We start from the raw sequence: 24,968 nt of genomic DNA, 5'->3' as shown, positions 1-24,968 counted from the left end.
TCATATATTATTGTTCATATAAACTCATATGTCTATTTTTGTAAATTTAAATAATAATGGTTTTGTTAAAAAAACCCAATTGATGCTTATTTATAAAATTTTACATAATCATTGAAATCACATTCTCATCACTTGAGTTGTGGGCAATGGAACTTTTCTAAAAGTGATTTTATAGGATTTGCATTCTGTTTCTAGTTTTGCCATTGTTGCTTGCTCCTTAGATGATAAACATAACAATGAGTTGTCAAAGGACACTTCCAGGTTGTTTGTTCATCTCTTTATCTGTGTGCACAAAGATACTGCAATAAGATCTTATGACACTGCCTTTGTCTCATCTACAGCCCATGTTGAAGACAGTTCACTTTCATCTTTAGAGATTCCAGTCTAAATGTAATATTTTCCTCCTTTTCTTGACCCAAGGTAAAACATAGATTATAATTTACCATATCATCAATTATGCAGGTAATAATATATTCATAGTCTGGGATCTACCCAGCTGCTATTGGCCACTGTTGGCTGCTGTAGCATGTCTTCTGCCCTTTGATTGCTACCTTCAGTGGCATTTCAGGTTGGACTGCTGGAGAGACTGAACACCTGGCTTATATGCAATGATTGGTGTTTTCTAAGTGTTTGTTCAATATTACACATATTTCACATAACCTGGGAATACCACACTTTGAGGGGTGGTGGTCCCTTGGATGTGTGTGTGTGTGCACATTAGCAAAGTGGAATTTGACTTTGAGGTGCAGTGTCAACAAATAATTCTGTTCCCAGTCACTCTCACTCCCTCAATTGCTTATCTGGGTATACTAGGCAAGAAAATAGCTAAACTCTCTGAAGTTATTTGTCTTCACATTAAAACCTGTTAATGAAGTCCTTCACCCTCCAACACTTTAAACGCCAGAGGATGAGCAATATATACCACTCGACTCTTTACCCACACTTCATGTACTGTTCATATGATTTGTCAATCTCAGTGGGGTTTTTTCCTTCAAAAGAGACTGCAACTTTTTGACGTTTAAATGTGCCAGGTAACATTTTCTCACAACATCCAATGTTCCTTCTCAGTTCCTTCTCAGACTACTTATAATGTTCTGGGATAGATGGCCTATCTTTAAACACATGAAAAACATGCCCAAATTAAAGCATGGTTTGACAGATAGCTAAAGCCAGCCACTACGCTAACCATTTGTCAAAAACTGCCTCCCCCTCCAGCCCTTCCCCCATTAAAGGTAATGCTTTTCCCACTGGCAGGTGGAAGGGAGAAATGAAGCAAAGGGATTATGGCCGTAACTTTCCTCAGCCATTTCTTTACATTCAGACTATCCTGCGAAGAGCAGGATCAGCACTTGTTGCACAATGTTTTTTTGGTTATGGACATTTTGTAACTTTTTATGTTGCTTATTGTTATGATAAGAGTTTAGTGATAAAACTAGTTTAGTGATATCAACTTCGGCTTGGTATTTATTTTGCATGCAACTTGTAAAGAATCCGGAAAACTAAAATATAATAGAAATATATAACTGAAATTTCTGCATCCTAAAATGAAAGTGATGACAATGAATTTCCAAATAATGTACAGGGATTACATCTGAATAAAATATGGAAAGGATTGGAATGCTTAGATTCAAACGCCGAAAGGAAGAAGTATACACGAAATAACGTTCACCCAGCGGTAGCATAAGGCACGTGGGAAGAAAATTGCAATAACTAAGAATTCCCTACAGCTGGGGGCTCTGTTCCCAGGCAATGTGGGAGCTATCAGATGAGGTAGTTCAATACAAAACTAAAGCTGGTGCAGACTAACAAGTGAGCATCTCTCCGTGATTCAACAAAGCAGAGCGTATTTGTAATTTGAATAAATTGTTCATGGAGTTTCGTCTCTTTGCGTCTCTTGCGGCTTTAGAGTAGAGTCGCAAAAAAAAAAGTCGCTTTGTAGCTCGTTGGATTTACTTCGGTCCCCGGGGCCATCCCATATTCCGCCCACTCGCCCTCACGCGTATAGCGGACGTCTCGATTTCGTCCAGCAAACGGAGCCGTGAGGCGCGGGGGTGACGGAGTAGTGGGGGGGGGGAGGGGGAGAGAGGCGGTGATGCGCACCGGCCGCGTCAGGCAAAAAGGGAGAGGGACAGAGGCATCCAGTCGGCGCCTGCGCAAAAAGGAATGCGAGCAGGGAGGGGGCAGCCAAGGAGCAAACAAGTAAGGGAGGGTTTATCGGGCGGCCGATTTTGATTAAAATATTCAAAATGGCGGACGGAGGAGCAGCGAGTCAAGATGAGAGTTCGGCGGCGGCGGTGGCGGCAGGTAATCATTACTGCATTTTACATATTCATATTCATACTCGTACACGCGCCCCCCCGCCGCCCGCCTTCCTCGCTTAGCATAATTTATTAGTACTCAGAATTATTATAATTAACGGCACAGGAGGGAGCCGGGGGGGGGGTAGCCGCCGTGCAGACACAAGAGACACAAGGCACGCATAGGCATACACATACGCGCGGGCACGGGGGGCAACGGACAGGATCCCCCACCCTCGCTCCTGGACACCAACTCTGAGAGCTAGGCCGACCGCTGTCGCCGCTACCCAAACCTGCTTTGCATATTCATCTACTGTATAATAGTAGGCTCAGACAAGCGGGGCGGCGCAGCAACGGCCGGAGGAGGGGAACGTGTAGGGAGCCAACAGGAGGGCGCTCAACGTTGCCGCAAACAGTCTTTTGGGGGGCCCCATGGATCTGAGTTCGCGTCCCCTCAGAGGTCGCGCTGGCTTGGGGAAAGGCAGGGAAAAGTGCATTTAAAAAGGGGGGGGGGGTTTCTGCGTCTCCCCTGCAGCCGCCTGCCCTTCTCTCGCAGGCAGCCTAATTTCCCCAGAGGCCGAGGCCTACGCACCGAATGGAGTTTGGGGTTGTCCTCCGGGTGGGCATCTTTGGCCAAAGACAAACCCCGAAGGCGCGCGCGGGCTGCTCGTGCGGATTTGCTCTCCATCAGTAAAGTGTATATGGGGGTGCATATAGCCTCCTTTCTGGGAAGGAAGTAGGGCTCCGTTTAGGAAATGCACTAGGTCGGTTTTGTCCGCTTGCCCGACAGGACTTGGACTGGCCTGCCAAATCTTCCCTCTGAGAGATGGAGGGAGAGCGTGGGGAGGGGGGGTATTTCTCTCCATGGTTTGTGGGCAGCGGGGCAGGGGAGAATAGAGAGGGAGCGGTCAACAATGCTTCCCCACTTCCCATGTGTTATTTGGCAAGGTCAGGGTTCTGGGTGACAGGTTGAATGCGCCTCTTTTTAAAATTCTTTCCTCTTCACACACTCACACATCCCTCCGTCTTTCGTTCTCATTTGAATAATGTCTAATTCGGGGAGGTTTATATTATTGAAATGGCTGCCCGACTTTCCCCGCCTCTCATGTTTAGTAATTCAGGCCTTTAATAACAGCCACTCACAGCCCAATGCCGTGTTTATATTTTACATTCACCCCATGTGCTTTTGTGGTTCAATATGATTCTTCTTTCTCGCTCTCTTGCCTTTTTACGTTTTCTTGGCAAACGAATAGGGCCCTGAGATCAATCCCAGGCTGTGTTGGAAGGGAGGGAAGAAAGCTAGGCCCGGACTCCTTTGGCAGGCGTTTAGGCCTTGCTTTCTGCTGCTTGATTTATTTACTAATAACTAAAATGTCCCCCTCCCGGCCTGGATAGTGAAAATAAAATCCTCCTGGGGCATGGGCAACATCAGATCTGCTCTCAGCTTTGCTTCTTTCTCTTTTATCTGTCTCAAGTAAGGGGCTTGTTTTTAATTTACTGACTACAACTGGAGTTCCTAAAGCTGCTCCTTCCAATTCAGTATGCGTGAGGTCTTTCTTTGTCCTTATTAGCCATGTTTTTAAATGGTGAAAAGAACAGTTTGTCATTCAAATTTTTGGAATGTGAAATATGCCATAAGCTTAAAAACTCAACAGATTAAATACAAAATTATTGAATGAACAGATAGAATTGGTAATACTTTTAATCCGCATTACAAATGATGTTCAGTAGTTAAGGTAATGTAAATCAGAATATTTATCTTGAAAAAGGTGATTGGTACTGTCATATGTAATTGGTAATGATGTCTTTTTTTGAAACTTTTAGATAACAAGTAAACAGTATCGAGAAATGGGCAGTAAATGCAAGGAAAGGAATCTTAAGTTTGTTATGGTTTGAAATAGGTAAAATTGGAAACATTGTTATTTTTAGAACAAATATTAACAATATATTTTGTAAAACACAATACCCATTAAAACGGAGTTCTAATTATTAAGATAGCTTTATAAATGTAATATTACTACACTTGATTGATTGATATAGTATTTTCAATCTTTGCAGAAAAATATCTGACAGCAGGATGGTTTACATTGTGTTTGATTCTTCTTAAATAATCATTGAGGAATTATGCTAAATTGTATATATACTATATAAAGGCAATTTGTTTTATAAATTTTCTTTAAAATATCAGTTCAGTTTAATTGACCTTATGTCCGCTCTTGGTATTAGAAATACTAAGCAGAAGTATTGTGAGGGGGTTGTATAAGTTGTAATCAAAATTCAGTTACCCCTATTTATAGCAGCAATGTGCAGCTGATTGGGGGCAAATAAATATGATTGCATTACAACTATTGTAAGTTTGAAGCATATGCTCCACCACTTTTTTAATGTTATCAAGTTGGTATCAATGACTAGAAGAGGAGGTGCAGTTGGTTTGATTTATTATTCTATATAAGCAGGTATAATTGAAAAACCTTCCTAAATGAAAATGATTTATCTGAGAATAATTTATAGATTCAGTTTTATCACTGTTGTGATTGTAAATATATTAGGTCTTAGAGATAAAAATAGTATCTCATATTCTGAAAACAAAATATTGTAATTGATAGTTATTTTAAACCATAGATTGTTAGATGCTTATTTGAATTTATTAAGAAAGAAATGGTTTATTTTAGTTTTGCCTTTGTCAGAATAAATTGGATCTCAATTATAACATTGCAATGTCCTATAGTCACATGGTTGCCATTGCAATCTTCTGTGTCAGCTTCAGACAGACAAAATCAGTGGGGAAGCTGGTTCCGATCCCAATTGCCATGGTTAATGGAAGACAAGCAAAAAGTGGTTATGTCAAAATTAAGTAGAATTATGTCATCATAGAAACGCCTTTCTAAAATACTTGTATTCTTGTATTTAATGTAAATATATAAGGGAGTGATATTTGTCATGCATGTTTTGTTGTGATCCTCAGCTATTCCAGGGATAAGCATACTAATTACAATCAATTTTATTTTTCTGTTAGAAAAGTCATTAGAAATGTGTGTTCTGAATACTGTCCAGTATTTATTAGATATTTCCGTCACTATTTTTGGAATCTGAAGGATAGGGGAATTACCGTACAACTGCACATTATCAGGAAGAATGGACTCTGTTTAGATCTCTTGGGGGAGATCATCAGGGACCACTGAAGTGGGCTTTCTCAATTGCTGTCCCCTTTAGACTGCGTTTTCCCCAAGACCTGTATGGATCTACCTGTATTGGAACTTATGAAAATATTAAAAAAGTGATTATTTCAATAAGACATAGAGTGGATATATTAGACTACAATATTTTTTTTTGTAGTAACTTTGTTTAATGGAGATTTTATTGACCCTTGATGTATGAACAGATGTATGATTTTGTTGTTTCTTGTGGTGTTAATCTTACTTATAGATGTTATTTATATAGACTCAGGTGGTTCTCAATTTATGACATTTATTCAGCAGCTGTTTGACATTAAAATAGCACTGAATGAAAGACTTAAAACACGTGCCCAAAGTTACAACGGTTACAGTGTCCCTGCATCACATGATCAAAATTCAGGCGCTTAGAAGCCTGCTAACACTTATGAGCATAGGTGTGCTGAAACTCCCTCCACTCACCTATCTTTTCTCATCTATTGCCTTTTGATGCCCTGTTCCCAGCTCACCTTCACTTCTAACATTTTGCTTCTGCTGCTGAGGAGGCTGCTTTAATGGAATGCATAAATGATCTTGAGAGAGGGGGAAAGAGATGTTCCCTAGGAAGCCTCTCTTCTCCACTATTCTTAAGGTCATTCAGACATTTCATTACTTCAGGCTCAGCCTACCTGATGGTTCTCATGGGGATGGCGGGGGGGAGGCACAAAGTAGCTTAAAGGGTCCATAGTGCACCAGTCCCCCCTTTGTGCTGTATCCCTGGCCCATGTGAGGCTAGTTTCACATGGCGAAAAAGGGAAAATCCCTTTAAGCTGCTTTGTCTGGGGGTATTTTCCCACCACCACCTTTCACGGTGCATAGCCAGTCCCAAACATTCCAGGAGCATAGTGCATTCACCATTTTTTTTCCATGTGAAGCCGGGCCTAAGTGTCCAAGTAGCCATGCTAGGCATATCTCACCGGCAGCAGGAGTAATAAGACAGAAAAGGTAAGCTGGGGCAACAGGCCGACAGCGGTCCTGGATGGGGAAGGTGACTGGAACTGGATTCAATTTTTCCAAGTTCTGCACAGTTCTGAAACTGCTTGCCACTCTGTAAGGTAACATGTGGGGCAGCCAAAGGCAACAATACGGAAGAGATAGGCAAATGTGGAGAGTTGGTGGCAGTCCCTTAACTTACGAATGCTCAGGGCTCAGAGGAATCAAGCCCAGAATTGTGGTCGAAGCATGGTTCTACATCGAAAATGTTCTTCTGCATTTTGTGTTACATCATAAACTATGATAAGTTTATGTCATAAAAAGTTTTATAAAATTTGCCAAAATCAATTCCACAGGAATCAGGGGTCCCAGATTTTGGACATATTCTGTAATTAACTCATTTGAGGTTCAAAAATAGTTGCCCTATGATGCATTGTTTACCAGTTAAACATTGCAGGAATGAGAGTTTTAGTAGCTTATAGATGTAATAGGAACTTTATATATGCCAAACTAGCATTTACCATTTTCAAGTGGATAGACTTGTCTCAAGTAAAGAGGCAAATCTCACAATCTAGAAAACTTGATGACTCCAACTTTTATCAATGCAAATTTGCATTTTTTGGATCTTAATCATTTTCAAGAGAGCTAAAAATTTATACTTGTGATTTTGTGATTACAAAATTTAAACAATTCTCACTATATTGGCAACCAATTCGCGCTATATGCACATAGTAAGTCCCAGTGGGTTGGCTAAGGAAAGAAAAGTAAGTCCAGCACCTTAACCACTAACCATACTAGTTTAGTATACTATCTATTAAAAATCAAACAATTCTGATGTTCTAGTTGCCAGCATCTTCCTGAAATAGTTCACAGTGCTGCATAAAGTAATTCAGTGCACAAAGTAATATCTAATTCAGTGCAAAAAGAAGGAAAAAAAATCTGTGATATTCATTGATTTAAATTCATATAGGTAGGCCTTGGCTTACAACAGTTCATTTAGTGATCATTCAAAGTTACAACGGCACTGAGAAAAGTAAGTTATGACTTTCACAATAATGATCTTGCATCATCCTGTCATGGCCCTGTCGGAGTCTGGGTCCAAGGAGGAGATAGAGCCGGGGCCGACAGAAGGGGAGGACGCAGTCCCTATGAAGAACAACCTGAGGATGAGGACAAGACAGTCCTGGGTCCCTCGGGCTTTGAAAGAGTGGGCAGGGGGGAAGAGAGGACGCAGGCTGACTGAGGAAGGGGGGAAGTCATGGAAAGGGCAGGCAGCAGAACAGAGGAGGTAAGCAAATGCCACCTCCACCCAATCCCCAAGTGCGGAGAATGGAAAGGCAGACTTAGGGCAAGGCGACCTGAGTGCTTAGGGGGAGGGTGTCCCACCCCTCCTCCTGAGGATCAGCTGGAGAGTAGCATTTAAGGAGATGCCATGGGGAGGGGGTTTTGTTGGAAACAAATGTATTTTGCGGCAACATACTCCAGGGCTCTGAGAAGAACTTTGATTAAGAATTCTTGCTGGTGTGGATTGATGTTTGATCCTTTGCTTTGAACTTTGCCAAGTTTGAGAGACTGTCTTCTTCCCAGAGCGGTGCTGCTCCTGTGGACTTTCACTGCTGGGAAGATGTACAAAGCATGGGTGGGTGGGTGGGCGTGTTCAGAGCTTGCTTTTGGACTGTAAGGGTATGGTGGTTGAATAAAAGTTGTCAAGCTTCCGCCGAGCACATGTTGCTTATATACCAACTCTGGGTCATAACACATCCCCAAGATTATGTGATCAAAATTCAGATGCTTGGCAACTGGTTCATACTTATGATTGTTGCTGTGTACCAAGGTCATGTGATCATCTTTTGTGATATGAGAAGCAAAGTCTATGGGGAAACAAGTTTCATTTAACAACTGGGTTACTAACTTCTCAGTTGCAGTAATTCACTTAACTGTGGCAAGGTAGATTGTAAAATGGGGCAAAACTCACTTAACAAATGTCTCACTTAATAAATTTGGGGTTGAATTGTGGTCGTGAGACGAAGACTACCTGTATTTCACTTTTACTGCTAACATTTGTTAATTATGTTATGCTGATTTCCTCTCAGTTTTCAGAAGACGGTGTTCAGTGAGTTAATGGATGAACAAAGTAATCTAAAAAAAGTGGACGGGCAACTTGACTAGAAATCAAATATATGGTTAAGCTTGGAATGGAAAAATAGAAGGCAGCTGTGAATGAGAAATGATGTTAGCTAGGCTAGAATATTCACAAAATATTATTGTATAATAGAACAATGACAATACATACAAGCATTACAGGTATATTTTTACAAAGAAGGTGGAAGGATAGACAATATGACTAGAATGAAAAATAAAAATGATGGTGTACATTGATGAAATGACATTTGAAATACACTTATATTGTGAATGAAGTGTTTAGGATGAAATGACAGTGTACAGAATAGTCTGCCACATAATTCTGCCACATAAGACTGACAGTGTCTCCTATGACATAAGATAATCCCATGGGTATTTCAGAAAGAGTACCGTGACAATTGATTCCTTGCTCTTTCATTGATCTCCCTTTAACTCACTGGGAGGATAGTTGCTGCCTTCTGCAAGCTTCCTTTTTCCATGATAGTTCTTAACATTTGTTTTCAATGCCTTGCATTATTTAAACACTCTTTTAATGTCTGCTGTTCTATCTGTCCTCTTTTCTGCAGCATACTCTGACTCTTATAGCTCTGACTTAAGTGTTCCCATATTTGTTGGATCATTCACTTTATATCTACTAAAAATGTCCTGTACATTTTTATTCAGAAATAATTCAGTTTACTTCTCATTCTTGAGTTATTTAATATGTTTTGTATGGAGAAAAATATATTCCTATCTAGATATATGAAGGCATTTGGAAAAAAATAGAGTGTACCGGCCTATATATTAGAGATTAACAGGTTATGTGCATAGGTCAAACCTTTACTATGGTTATTGATGTTCATAATAAAATAATAAAAATTAGCTCAAGTATCATAGTGGTGAGTCTACCTAATTATTTTTTATTTTAATGCCAAATTTAATGTGTTACTTGTAAAAAGTAATATATAATTTGAAAGTAATTTTCTTTTGTTCAATAATTATTTCCAATTTTTAATATATAAAAATAAAGACACTAGTGAAAAACACAGCTTTTTGTTGTTTGGCTATTCTCATTTTTGTTGTTCCTTAATTTCTAATGGATGCCTATTTTCTGAGTTTTCTTTCAAAATTTAGGGTTTTTTGCTTCTGCATAATATTTGAAGACTATAAATTAGATCCAAAAATTACTTTGCTCAAATTTTAATTTTTAAAAAAACTTTTGGATGTAAAATTCAACAGTAGAAATACATTAAAACCATTGAAATATTCATTTAAATCATTTACTGCAGAGGTTCCCAATCACCAGGCTGCAGCCCACTACTTGGCCTTAAGTCGCTTGGAACCAGGCTGTGGAAGTGATGGGTAGACATGTTCACTGCTCGTGCAGATGTGTGTGCCTGCCACTCGTACAGACCCATCCCTTCTCTCCCCCCGCCAGTCTGCAAAACTGGAAAGGTTGGGAAACTTATTTATTGTAAATAGCTAACCATCTAATTTTGATGCATCTCCTAATCAAAATTAAAATAATACAAAAACCATATTAAAAGTATTAAAACAAATGTATAAAACAAGAAACCTGGTGCCATATTAATCTTATATGCAATTACCTCATCTTATCCCAGTGCTTGGGGGACAAGTCAGAGCTTCAGTGCTTTATGGAATACTAGAAAGGTTGAGGCCTGCTAAACAAACTTAAGGGGAAAATGTGCTGCATAGCACTGCCACAAAAAAGACATGCTTCTTAGTTCCCATAAAATGGTAATGTTTATAGGAAAGGACTAAAAACATGCCTATCTTATCTGACCTAGAGTAGAAAGATACAATAAGTACACTCTAAGATTTTTTACATTTAATGTTTAACTGGAAAAAAGCATAAGTATTCCAATTTGTTTATTGTCTATGAAGTTTATTTTTCCTTTATAGCTCTACTTCTTTATATATATGTGTGTTATGTATATATTAGATACATTCTGTTTTTCTGCCAATAAATAATTTTAAAGGAAATAATTAAACACATTAAAAATAAATGAATTGCAACTAATAGGCAGAATCAAAAATTAGTGGCATAAACAAAAAAAAGGTTTTGTCTGATGACATTTTGAAACCCTGGGATTTTATCTAATTCTATCAGATTACAATTGTAAACCTAAGACTTATTGTAATGTCTTTAGGCATTAGTATATCCTCTTGAAGAGACTTTCCCTAGACCGAGGTAGTTTGAACAAATGACAATGATTCCCAGACTTTTTGGAGAAAGTTTTTGAGTAGGTGGCATAGTGTTATCTTTATTTTTTTTTAATATAAATTTTATTTGGGTTTTCACAAAAACATAATACAAATAAAACATCTTTTTTTGAGAATAGCATGATCCTGGGTCATCACTTCTTCATACAGATACAAACTCAATTTCATATTCATCTTTGTGTTCTATTCCATATCTCATTACTGTTTTAATATTTTCTCCATAATTTTTCTCCTCCCTTGGTTTTTTCCACTTTATTTTTAATTATCTATCTAAATTCAATTATATATCTTTTTCTAAGTTTCAATGTCTTTTCAATGTCATTATATTTATACTTTTGTCTGTCCTGTTTCAATTTCATATTATCTTTTCTCATTGAACAAATTTTCCCCTGTAGTTACTAATTGGAGTATGACACCTTTATATCTTTTAATTTTATCCATTCAACTCTTATTTAAATTGCAATTTATGCCTTTAAAATTATAACATTCAATATAGTACATAACTTCCAATCGAATTCTGCTTGGTACATTCTTAAAGTACTATGTTCTTAAAAAAATTATACTGTATATATATGACAATAGTAAATAAAACACTCATTCCATTCCAATTCAATTCTATCATTAATATTAGTTAGAATCTTAACATTTTTAACATTTCTTTTCAATTGAATATCATACTTCCTTGTGAACACTTATAAACTTCCCATAATTCTTTTTTTTTCAAATCATTAATAATAATTAAAATGTTCCCATCCTTTCCTAATTTCATTCCCTCATTCACTTTATTTCATTTATTTATTAACAAACATTCCACTGCATTACAATCATTTTAATCATACACTGCTCAAAAAAATAAAGGGAACACTTAACACAATGGAACTCCAAGTCAGTCACACTTCTGTGAAATCAAACTGTCCACTTAGGTAGCAACACTGATTGACAATCAATTTCACATGCTGTTGTGCAAATAGAATAGACAACAGGTGGAAAGCATAGGCAGTTAGCAAGACATCCCCATTAAAGGAGTGGTTCTGCAGGTGGTGACCACAGACCACTTCTCCGTTCCTATGCTTTCTGGCTGATGGTTTGGTTACTTTTGAATGCTGCCGGTGATTTCACTTTAGTGATAACATGAGATGGAGTCTACAACCCACACAAGTGGCTCGGGTAGTGCAGCTCATCCAGGATGGCACATCAGTGTGAGCTGTGGCAAGAAGGTTTGCTGTGTCTGTCAGCATAGTGTCCAGAGCATGGAGGCGCTACCAGGAGACAGGCCAGTATATCAGGAGACATGGAGGAGGCCATAGGAGGGCAACAACCCAGCATCAGGACCGCTACCTCCGCCTTTGTGCAAGGAGGGCCAGGAGGAGCACTGCCAGAGCCCTGCAGAATGACCTCCAGTGGGCCACAAATGTGTATGTGGCTGCTCAAACGGTCAGAAACAGACTCCATGAGGGTGGTATGAGGGACCAATGTCCACAGGTGGGGGGTTGTGCTTACAGCCCAACACCATGCAGGACGTTTGGCATTTGGCAGAGAACACCAAGATTCGCCACTGGTGCCCTGTACTCTTCACAGATGAAAGCAGGTTCACACTGAGCACATGGGACAGACGTGACAGAGTCTGGAGACACTGTGAAGAACATTTTGCTGACTGCAACATCCTCCAGCATGAATGTTTTGGCAGTGGGTCAGTAATGGTGTGGGGTGGCATTTCTTTAGGGGGCCGCACAGCCCTCCATGTGCTCGCCAGAGGTAGCCTGACTGCCATTAGGTACCAGGATGAGATCCTCAGATCCCTTGTGAGACCATATGCTGGTGCAGTTGGCCCTGGGTTCCTCCTAATGCAAGACAATGCTAGACCTCATGTGACTGAAGTGTGTCAGCAGTTCCTACAAGACAAAGGCATTGATGCTATGGACTGGCCCGCCAGACCTGAATCCAGTTGAGCACATCTGGGACATCATGTCTCGCTCCATCCACCAACGTCACATTGTACCACAGACTGTCCAAGAGTTGGGGGATGCTTTAGTCCAGGTGTGGGAGGAGATTCCTCAGAAGACCATCCCCCACCTCATCAGGAGCATGCCCATGTTTCATGTGTTCTAAAATTATTTCTATTTCTAATATAACAATACTGTCTTATGTACCTTTGCAGAATCCCTTTTTCAATTAAATTTTCACCCATTATCTCTAAATAGGCTTATACTTTCAATCCTTATACCTTTTCCCTCTTTCTCTATGTCTTGTTTCTGTCTTTTATAACTTCTTTTCCTTTCCTTCTTTCCCCTCTTCTTCTCCCTCCCCTTTTTGCCCTCTTGTCTGTCTACTTCTAATTCTCTCTTCTGTGATCCTCTCTTCTGTTGCTTCCTAATATTGTAATTCTTTTTTTTTCAAATCTTAAACTTTTCACTCTCCCCCTTTCCTTTTTTTCCCCCACATAAAATTACTTGATCATTAAAGATGGCTTCTTCTTTGTCCCAACCTTCTTGTTCTATGAGCGTTTCTTGTTGTTTCTCATAGTTCCAGAACTCAATTTCTAAAAATTGAAATACGAAGTCAAAAGAACCTCCTCCTTGTGCATCTTATTTCTGTTTTTTAAGTTCCATTTTCAGTTCTTCTAAAAGTGATGCCATTTTAAACAACCACCCAATTGATTTTAGTCATTTAAATCCAATAGCCAAAAATCCAAAAATCACCAAGTAATCCAAATAATCCAAATCTGTTTCTTCTTGCTTCTTTTTTCCATTTTCTCTTCCTGGGCTTCTATTATTTTGTTACAAAGTTTCAGTTAAAATGAATCTTTTAGGAATCTTGTTAAAGGTTCACTGTATGTTCCTTTTAGTTCCAGGCAGTCTCCTCCATTTTTCCAGATCCCGCCCTTTTATTCTTTCTCCTTTCTTGCTTTTAAAGGTTTTTGAGTATTCAAAAGTCTTTGTTATCCCTTTGACATTTTATTTTCAGCTTAAATGCCTATTGATATCAAAGTGGATTTTTGTCAATTTCTTGCTTAAATCTCTTAGCTGTCAGTATAAGGAAGGGGAGGGGGGAAAAAAGGCAAATCCTTTCCCTTCCCTCTCCTTCACTGCTTCAAAGTCTTCTTTGGGAACAATGTTATTTTTTATAGTTCAAATTACAGGGTACCTTATGTTGTTGCTTTTTCAGTTTAACCCAGTCAACAAAACTTTCTCTTCTTATCTTCCTCCTGCATATTATTTTCCGGTTGTGTTCTTCTTTGAGGTGGCCATTTCTGACCACCGCTGCAACCGCCGTTGGGAAGGGGAGTAATGGCTAGCTGAGGAGGAGAGAGGCGGCTCTCCTCGACCCTGCTGGTGGTCTGCCCCCTCTTCACCACCTCTACAGGATGGCTTAGCCCCAAATCCAGCCAGCTCAGGGTACTCCGGCGGCGAGCACGGATCAAAACTGCGCATGGTCCTGGATTTCGGTCCGGCGCCGAAGAAGCTCAAACTGGAAGTCAGCATAGTGTTATCTTTAAAGGGCTCTTAAGAAATAGAAAATTGGATCATTTTCAGTCAGGATTCAGTCCTAGGTATAGAACAAAGTAAAATTGATGATTGGTAGATTATATATTTTGGGAACCTAGATCTGGGAAGTGCATCCTTTCTTCTTAATCTCTCAGCTGCATTCACTGCCAGCCATTGTTTCCTTTTATATTGCATATGAAGATTTCAGATTAAAGGTATTATTTTACAGTGAAAATAATCCTGACCAGAAATTTCAAATTTCTGATGGCAGGGTAGGATAGGTTGATAAAATGGACCCTTCTTTTTGGAATCTCGCAGTTCAGAAATTTGTCACACAAAGAAATTATATGTATACTACATTTTATTATCTAAATGAACCTCTTTGAAAGATCATATGACAGGTTGGATTGAGGAAACGCCTAATTCTATCTTGCTCCCAAGTGCCTGAGCTGTGGGCATACCTTGATGGAATGAAACACACTGTAATAAAATATTGGAGTTACTGCTTGTTCAAAAACATCTAGTACTTTATCTGTCCCAATTACAGTATAATTTTTTCTGAAAGAACTCCTGGATTTATGATTTCTCCTGACTGGGCAATTGGAAGCTGGAGATTTTTCAGAAGTTGGAAACAGGAGAAATTTCACCAGTGGTGCGAAATGCAGCTGCCTTTACTATACTCAATAATAGCTACCTTCATCTTTGCAGTGATACTGTAGGTATTGCCATAATTGCTAATATGTTTCTAAGAATAATTTTAAAAAAATGTTTGGACCCTTATAGCCATTTGGGGCTTGATTCTGAAAGATCTTCAGAATAAACTTCTCCAGGTAAAATCATACCATCTGGTAAATTCATCCGTAGTATGAGAAAAGTGCCTCTGCACAAACCTAATAAAATCTACTCAAAAATATAGCTTGCATTTATATCTATAAATGTTCTGGGTTTTTTTTTTCATTCTTTTCAGTTTTCAGGCTTCACTAACTTTTATATATCTTTTTCCTTTCGGTATCCACCATCATCTTACATCTCCTCTTTGTTCTTTGCCCTGAATAAATGTCTTTCATATTTCCGATTTCCTCAACCTTTTAAAACAACCAATTCTTACATGTATTTTTAAAAACGTATGTCTATTTCAGTTATAAAGCTGTATGCTATAACAATTTAAAATATTTCTTTTGATAAGAGAGACAGAACAGATCTATTTTAATAGCATTTCTGCTACTGCTCACTACTAAAAAATGCCATTTTTACAAAAGAAACATTGATGTGTTCGGTAGAAACCTTTCAGAATAAAGATCCAAAGGAATCAAAGTTTGCATCAAGAGAAAGAAACAGAGAAGGATGGTAGGATAATGAGATTATCAAATTCAGAACAGTTCTTCCCAGATTTAGAATTTGATATGCCCACATAAATTGATGATGACTTTCGGTTTAGTTTTTGGAAACTTAGGATTCCATTTTTTCTAATGTATAGGAAGTATGCAACTATTTATCCAGCAAAATTATAAAAACATTACAACTGCTGTTTAGAATTTTGCTGAAAACCTGTATTACCTGATAAATACATGCCAGTTTTCTCTATTTGAAGTTGCATTAACTTCAAAGTCAATGAAAAATAAAATGTGCAGGATATTTAGTTGTTGTGTGTTCCAGTTCTGAAATGTGCTGCCTTTTTATTGCATGACAGAAATGGAAATTTTGCATAGGATTGTGTTTATACAGAAATACCAAACCTTTTTTTCCTTTTTTTAAAAAATATATAATAAAATTGTTAAAGACAATTAGACATGTTTTAATAGGAAACTAAAAGAAATTAATACTTTATTCAACTATGGTGTCTAATTATTTTATTTTAACAGTTTACAAACCATAAAGAGGGAGTATGTGTATAAGGGTAATACATTAAGGTGGAGATCAGCAACCAGTGGGTTGGAAACGATCTCTTAATGTCCTACCCCCCAAGACGTCCCCAGTTCATATTGCTGAAATTTGGTCATTGTCAAATAATTTTTAATTACAAAATTAAATCCACATTTTCTGTATTTCCCAGTATTTTCCAGTGTTTCTATATCAGTTGTAATTAGTTTCACTTCTTTACCCTGCTGGTCTTCCACATTATTCTTTCTCATCTTTTGTTTCCTTTTTTAGGATCGTCAAGAAATGTATTGGCAGAGGCAGTAATTATTGCTATCAGTTTACTATAGGTTTCTCTACCAATTCTTAAAATATGTGTTAGTCTTTTTTAAATCTTTTTTAAAGACACTTTTAATGTCTTGTTTGTTGTGATTTTTATTTTTTTGTCATTTTCATTTAAATATTTTGGCATTTTGTATTTTAACTCTCTTTGAATTAGCTAAATAGTATACATTGGAAAAAAACTTTTAAAATATCTCATATGTCATTATCTGTCATTTTGTAGTTTCACTGTTTCTCTTTCAAATCCAAGGTTTTCTTTTTTAAAAAAAGAGGTTTGTCTCTTTTTCCTTTTTCCTGCCTGGAACTCAGTCTCCTATAATATGCAGTTTCAGATTTCTTCATTTCTTAATCCTCAAATTTCAACCAATTAACTTTTTTATGATAGATTAAACACTTTATATTCACGCAAATACTCTACTGTATTTTTTAGATTATATAGCCGCCCAACTCCCACATATTGATTCCAAGTGACTTTGAAAGAAAAAATCCAATATAAATACCATAAAAAGCATAAACTTTAATCCCCCCACACCTGGTGACAAAAATCAATCATATAAGCCATTTGATGGGTTCCATCTCATCCTACAGTCCCCAGGCTCATTAGCAAAACCAGAACCTTGCAATAAAATAGGGACCAATATTATTTACATAGAGATGATGGTCCACACAAAAGGAGCTACCTTGGCTAAGGCCCTTGGTCCCACTAGAGCAGTGGTTCTCAACCTGTGGGTCGCAACCTCTTTGGGGGTTGAACGACCCTTTCACAGGGGTTGCCTAAGACCATCGGAAACACATATTTTCAATGGTCATAGTAACCAAGCCATAATTTTATGATTGGGAGTCACCACAACATGAGAAACTGTATTAAAGAGTCGTGGCATAAGGAAGTTTGAGAACCACCGCACTAGAGGAACCTTTTTAGGATATAAAAGACCTGTAGCACTCCTTGCATCCTCATTTGGATGGGTCTAGGAGGAAAAGACAATCCTTCATATATCCTTGTACCAAGCTATGTACAGCTTTGAAGGTGAAAATCAGCACCTTGAATAGGAGCCCATCAGCAGTCATCATAGCTCCTGCAAGAGAGTGAATGTGCACATCTAGACCTGCACAAAACCATGCAGGCCAACTGCATCTTGAACCAATTGAAACTGCCCTGTACTTTTCAAGGGCAGCCATATGTAGAGAGAATTACAATAGTCAATAGTCATGGGAGGTGACTAGGACACGAGTGACTAAGAGCAGGATTGTTGGTCCAGGATGAGGATTAGACCTTTCACTTCCGATCGACACTGACTGAGAATGACCATAAGGGAAGGAAATGAATCAGAACAATCCACTTCTAATCCCCAAAGCAACTCCAGAAAGATACTATAGTTAACTGCATCAAAGGCTGCTAGGAGATCAAGTAGAATGAAGATTAAAATACTACCCCATCCTGCTCTCACCAGTGATTAGCAAAAAGCACAACCAATGCTGTTTCCATCCAACGTCCAGGCCTGAATCCTGACTGGAAAGTGTCTAGATAATCCATTTTATCCAGGAACCTCTGGAGTTGCCACACAGCCACTTTCTCAACAACCTCCTTAATGAGATGGCAGTTTAGAAATATGAAACACAAACAAACCTTCCCCGAAAGGAAGATTGGAGACAGGATGAAAATTATTCAATAGGGTTGAATCTCATGACTTGTTCCGATAGGGAAACATTAATCATCATTAGAAAACCCACCCACATATCAGTTTCGGGATACTTCCACAAGACAGCAGGGGCATGGATTTTAAAAAAGTAGTTGCACACATACTCTCTAGGTCAATTTCCTCAGGAACAGGGTCAAACTGTTCCCAGATAACTGGGCAAGAAGCTACCCTGGGTGTCTCCACCTGATCAGCAACCACACCAGCATCTAAATGGGAACAAATTCGAGCAATTTTGTCTTTCAGAAAATCAGATTTCTTAACGCACTCTTTCATGTAGACTTCTATATCCTTCCTCAGGGGGAGATGGCTCACTTTAAAGAAGGCTGCTGGCCAACTACCTGCAGGTGCAATTAGTATGAACAGTACTTATACTTCGCCACTCAAATCACCATGAGGTAGACTTTAATAGCAATTCTTACCTGTGTTTAATTAAGTTCATTTCTTGTATTCCACCAGCCGTGTTTTGGACGTCCCTTCTGTTTTTATTAATATTTTAATTTTAATATTTCAAAAACCTTTGCAAAAAGTTATTTCAAAAATCTTAGCAAAAATTCCAATATTCCAAATTCTTTCTTGTCCCTTAATATTTTAAATTTTTCTTGAATTAAATTCCTATTTTCCTTTTGGGCCTTTATATTTTTTTCTCTGAATTTCTTTTTCTTCTATTTAGGGATGAACTTCTATTTACCAGGTAGTTTTTAAAACTTTACTTAGACTACTTCTTTAACTTGGAAATAATTGTAAATCCAAAAGTATTTAGAAAGTGAGATTGACAAGTATGGTCATCTCAGCTAATCAAGAGATCTTTCCCCCCAATATCTCTGTCTCTTATCTTTTTAAGAACCTCCCTAATAGAATCTTACCTCCCTCATAAAGTCTTAGCTTGCCATTGCCCTACCTGAAAGTCCTACATGGATTTTTTTTATAAAACTTGCACTTGGTATCTCTCAATATTTGCAACTTCTAAAATATACAGTATGTTCATATTTGTTTTCTTAAGTTTTCGCGGGTACTTACATGTATGGCATTCAGCTTTGTTCGGGTATTTTCCCACGTCATTGTAGTTGTGCTTTTAAAGTTGTAGCAAGGTTCCGCAGAATCTCATCTGCCATCATCAGGCTTCTGTATAGGACTCACAGATGAACACTATACAGAAGCCTGATGATGGCAGATGAGATTCTGCCGAAACGTTGCTACAACTTTAAAAGCACAACTACAATGACGTGGGAAAATACCCGAACAAAGCTGAATGCCATATATGTTCATATTTGTCTACATTTTTATTTGGTTTGAGGGATCATAATCTACATTGCTTGATAATGGATTGCTTGTGTCAGATTGGTTACATATCACAAGCATTGCTGTAAAGGTTGGAGGGGAAATCTAGAATTAAAAATTTAAGGACTTATGCATTGAGAGACAATTGAAAGGGCCTCTTCAACTTTATAGCCTTCGTTATCTAGTGTCATTTGCCTTGGATATATGAGACTAGACATAGTAAATGGCTATGTCGGAAGCATGTATATAAAGAGTCTTTCCTTTAGCATTTTCTAGGCTCAGTGGAGATGTTTTTACTACAATCGGTACCTGATTGTCTTGCCAACATCTTGCAACTACCATTAAGTAAGCTGCTCATAATTTTTTTTTGGTAGTAATTCCTTGTGTCTCATCCTGCCCGGTGATCCTGGTTTTCACCCTTTGGACTTCCCTGTGCCAATTAACTTGAACTCAAGAAACTGATTTTACTGACAGCCTTGGCTATCAATCTTGTTTGTGTTTGTGTTGTGGACTTATTCATTCTACTATGCTATGTCTCCTGTATTTATAGAGCAACCTAGATAAAACATCCATAAATTAATGCTCAGAGTATAAAAATTAATAAGATAAATCTGAACAGTTAAACGAAGGCAATGTAATTTAATAGATCTATTTAAGTTCTTATGAAATGGCTTTTAAAATTTCAATACTGTATAGCAGATGAGTATAACTTATTAAAAATGATCAAAAACATTATAATCATTTTGTGATTTGATGTTACAGAAATGTGTTGCATTAAATATCTATAAATATATAGAAAGTAAATTTATTTGAGAATATTCCCAAGAGCATCTGGATTAAAATAAATGGAGGGCAAATAAGAGCAATAATGCATTGTACTGATACACATCTAACCAAAAAAGATATGGATAATAGTTTTCAGAAGCAAATTGCTAGTATTTTAAAGAAGTTTATAGTACGGGTGGGTGGGGGAGCTATCATCCAACTATTTGGAGAAAGTTACCAGCATGATCTTTCCAGAAATTCCTCATTTCTTTGGAAGATGGCTTATACTTTCAGATGGAAGCACAAAGGCGTCAGCTATCCTAATTAAACCTAATTAATAGAGATGATGTAGATTTAAAAGAACAATTGAAGCAAAAGAAAAAGGGGATGACAGAGAATGAGGTGGCTGGATGGAGTCACTGAAGCAGTTGGCGTGAGCTTAAATGGACTCTGGGGGATGATAGAGGACAGAAAGGCCTGGAGGAACGTTGTCCATGGGGTCACGATGGGTTGGACATGACTTTGCAACTAACAACAACAGGTTTAAGTAATGGGGGGAGATACTGTTGTGCTGCTGGAATGGGGGGGGGAGAGAATACTCTTGTGTTGTTGGAAATCATATGGGAAGATTAAAACTGATGTCAATTGCATACTTTAGAGAACATTTTTAATTAATTTGCAGCAATTATAAGTAGAATTAGACAACTTCTAATCCATTGGGTCGTTGTTGCAGGGATATTTCCTTATCTAAACAGAAAAACAGAATGACCAAGAAGAGAAGAGCAGTGGGAGCAGCTTCCAACATCTTGTTGGTTTGAACATGGCTAATTGCCTTACTGTAGCTGATGGTTGGACCTATCTACCCAGAGACATAGAGTAGGAATAGGTGGCCAAAGGAATAGCTGGTTTATCTGGATAGCTAGTTTATTTGGCCTCTGGGGGGCTAAGACAGGTCTACTAAACCATGTCACATGTAGCACTCATGATCAAAAATTAACCAAATTTCAATTCCATCCAGATTTTGGACACTTCCTGTAAATTAACATATTTGAAGTACCTTGGTTCAAAAATTGTTGCCCTAGGATGCACTGTTTCTGCCAGTTATAAGATTACACAATAATTTTAGAGGTATGTAGATTTTAAGACAAAAGAAGTTAACACAAGTAAGAAGCTTAAGATGGATGAAAGTTCTTGTAAAAGAGGACACTTAAAAGTACTATTGCAAGTAGTTGCAATCAGAAAAACAATGGAACAGAAAAAGTTTCTATGGATGCATTAAAAGTTTAGTAAAAATTAAGGAAGAATATACAGTATGTAAGTTATCCAGACCCAGTATCTGGAAAGCTTTATTCAAGTTAGCAGAAGTTAACGAAGACTATTTAAATACAACAAAAAGTATTTATTCAGACACATTAAAATGGAGGAATTGAAAAGGAGAAGTGCTCATTGAATATAACAGTGGTGGCAAACCTTTTTTGGCTCGTATGCTGATAATTGTGCATGCGCTTGTGCTCGCATGCCAGCACCCAGAAGGCAATGCATGCTGGCCCCCCCCAACCCTCCGCGCCTGCTTGCGATCCCATCACAGTGCTCTGTGCCTGCATGCGAGATCCTCTTGCAGTGCCGCGCATCTGTGCATGCATGTGTGATTCCCCTTGCTGTGCCGCGTGTCTGCGCATGCGCACATGATTCCTCTTGCCACACACCACATGTCTGTGCATGCACGTGCGATCGCCCTGCCACAAGTCTGCGCATGTGCACACGATCACCCCACTGCGTGTCTCTGTACATGCACCCACATGCACTGTGGGTCTCTGCACATGTGTGTGTATTTCCCGCCACCCCACACATGCGTGCCAGATACCCGACAATCAGCTGTTGGGCAGCAGCAGCTTGCACACATGTTCAGTGGGGCTCTTCCAGGTGATCTTTCGCGTGCTTTCAGTTCTACGTGCCACTTCCGGCACGCGTGGAATAGGTTTGCCATCATGGGAATATGGCAAAAGGTTAATAGCTAACCAACTAACCCAAAATAAACCCAATAACTTCAGTTTTTGCTTAGTTTTCTCTGAGAAGAGGATATCAAGGCAGTTGTGAATAGCTGGTTGAAACACAAATATTTTACTTCAATTTTGATGAAACCAGAGGAAATACTGTATATTATTGATCATGCAAAACATCCACTTCTCTGAGTTCAAATAAATTATATCTCAAGGCTTTGAAGAAATGCATTGTAGATTTGCAAAGCCTCTGGCCATTATCTTGGAAACTGCTGGAGAATGGGTGAAGTACCAGAAGACTACTGGGAGTCTGCATGCAATCATTCAATATCCATTTATTGGAAGGAAAACATTTGATAAAGCTTTAGTACCCAAGCAATCTCTTACTACCAAAGACCAGTCCATTATCGTGGCGTAACTCCACAAGATATTGGGGCAATACTGGACCCCAGTCATTTCCATAAGATCAGCATAGTTGAAGTCTAACTCCAAACAGACAAGCAATTTCATGCATTAGATGCTTGGCATAACATTCAAAGTACCTGTATAAGGGATACTCCAGTCCCTTCAGGAATGACTATGAACTATGCACCAGAGTTTCAAGAACCCCATTTGGTTTATTGGGTGCCTGGAGTGGATCAAATGAATAGGTTCCTCCTAGGGACATCCAGAAAAATCTCCCAAGGTTGACAGATCTCTCTGCAACAGATAACAGCATCCTGAACTCCAGATTATGTGCCGCTGCCTTGAAATAAAAATCAGATGTAATATAGCCTCACTATGCATTAGATGATCAGTAATCTAGGTCAGGGTCATGTTGATCATGAATTCCTGAGCTGCTTGTCCACTGAGCCGAAGGGAGAATCCAGGATGCGAGAATCCAGGATGGGTAGTCTCTAGTCTCCTAACTCTGCAGACCAAGTTGAAAAACTGAGGACACACCGCCTGGTAACGGTCCCCAGTTCTTCACTCGGTCTTGGCATGTTCAGACCACCTTTTAAGGACTCTGAATAGTTAGGATTGTAGAAGAATATTCACCCCCTGGATTAAGCTTTTTTTCGCAGAGAGGCTTAGATCAGGTTTGACAGCTAGCCGGCTTGCTGGTTTAGCACTTTCATCTTTTCGCGCCTTTTTTCAGGTTCATTTTTTTTTTTTTGCTTGTTATTTTAAGTTTTTGACTTTCCTTGCTGGTGGACTGGTTTTTGTTTCGTTTTCTGCCAAAACTTGAGTGGAGGTGACTCTGAGAGCAAATTCACCATTGGTGACCTGTGCTCTTCACAGATGAAAGCAGGTTCACACTGAGCACATGTGACAGACGTGACAGGGTCTGGAGACGCCGTGGAGAACGTTCAGCTGCCTGCAACATCCTCCAGCATGACCGGTTTGGCAGTGGGTTCAGTAATGGTGTGGGGTGGCATTTCTTTCGGGAGCTGTACAGCCCTCCATGTGCTCTGCAGAGGTAGCCTGACTGCCATTAGGTACCAAGATGAGATCCTCAGACCCCTTGGGAGACCATATGCTGGTGCGGTTGGCCCTGGGTTCCTCCTAATGCAAGACAATGCTTGACCTTATTGTCAGCACATTCAACTATGTAATGAACAAAGTATTTAATAAGAACATTTCATTCATTCAGATCTAGGATGTCTTATTTTTGTGTTCCCTTTATTTCTTTAAGCAGTGTAGAAGAATGCCTATAATATACTTCTAAAAATCTGGAAAAAATAATTAAAGTTTGCAGAGTATTACAAGGTCAGAACACGTGCATATTCTTCCCATATCTCTGAAACAAATGGTAACTTCCCTACTGCTTCTAAGACATTTAGCAAGATGATTAAAGGATCCTAACCCTTATTGATAAATGGGGTGCTAAAGTTTGTACATGTAGTTTCCATAATTCCATAATTTAATTCCTTTTAATCTTTCAGTGAATCTAGTTAATAAAGCCCTCTTAGGCTCTAACATTGGCAATTTTTCAGGGACTTTCAAACCAATACTTGATTGTCATTTTATGACAACATTATCCTAAGGCTTCAGGTGGCTTTCTCAACAACAATAGTGAATGTGGGCCCAGTGAACTATAAGGCATGCCAACTGTTTTTCAGTGCTGTTTGTTTATCTGAAATGTTTTTTTCTATTAATAATAATTACATGGTCCTGGAATCAAATTATAGAGTATAGTCCTACACAATTCACAGCTATTTCAAATGTTTTCACAGACTTTTTCATATTTCTGTAAGCTTTCAGGTTACACATGAATTGTACAAAGTTTAATACAAGCAAGAAATAAAGTAAAATGTAGTTTTGATTCTGAGAGACATAAAGCTTCAGTTTCTTAAGCAATAGTATTCTGACAGAAACAACATAATACTCTAAATAATTTGCATTTTTGTCAGCTTCAGTCATGATGGAGAATGGGAAAGGACTTGTGGTAGTTGTCCAAGTTATCTGTAAATTAACAGACTGTTTTACTCTGTATACTAAGGGTTTTACTAAGGGTTATACTAAGGTACAAATTCTTTCAGGAAGCAAAACCAGTTTAAAAAAGAAAAGTCCAGGAACCTATGAACAAAATTCTAGTGATGGAAGATTTGCTGCCCTTAGATGAATATTCTTTTTCTTGCTTTTAGTCTTCTACGATGTTTCATTAAGCTCTTACAGAATACTCAGTTTTTCTAGAACTATTTGAAAAACTTGCAGAGTACCATTTTAAAATATGTACTTACGAAACTAAGGG

General features: G+C 38.5%; 1 protein-coding gene across 7 annotated transcripts in view; it reads left to right on the top strand.

Moving 5' to 3' along the window:
• The first annotated feature begins 2,157 nt into the window (after positions 1-2,157).
• Positions 2,158-24,968, top strand: part of POU2F1 (POU class 2 homeobox 1) — a 95,658-nt gene continuing 72,847 nt past the window's right edge. For 4 of the 7 annotated variants that reach the window (XM_087937476.1, XM_087937469.1, XM_087937467.1 and 1 more), the window contains exon 1: positions 2,210-2,304. In XM_087937476.1, the coding sequence (XP_087793602.1) occupies positions 2,247-2,304 (58 nt within the window). In that variant the 5' untranslated portion in view covers positions 2,210-2,246. Of the gene's footprint in view, positions 2,305-24,968 lie in introns of all 7 variants that reach the window. The other 3 variants (XM_087937475.1, XM_087937468.1, XM_087937477.1) reach the window with 2 other exon arrangements.

This window comes from Pseudonaja textilis, chromosome 7 (genome assembly GCF_049901715.1).
Source record: "Pseudonaja textilis isolate UNSWEBS1 chromosome 7, rPseTex1.2, whole genome shotgun sequence".
Lineage (NCBI taxonomy): Eukaryota > Metazoa > Chordata > Lepidosauria > Squamata > Elapidae > Pseudonaja > Pseudonaja textilis.
The sequence above is the reverse complement of the archived record's forward strand: the minus strand, read 5'-3'. Positions and strand labels throughout refer to the sequence as shown.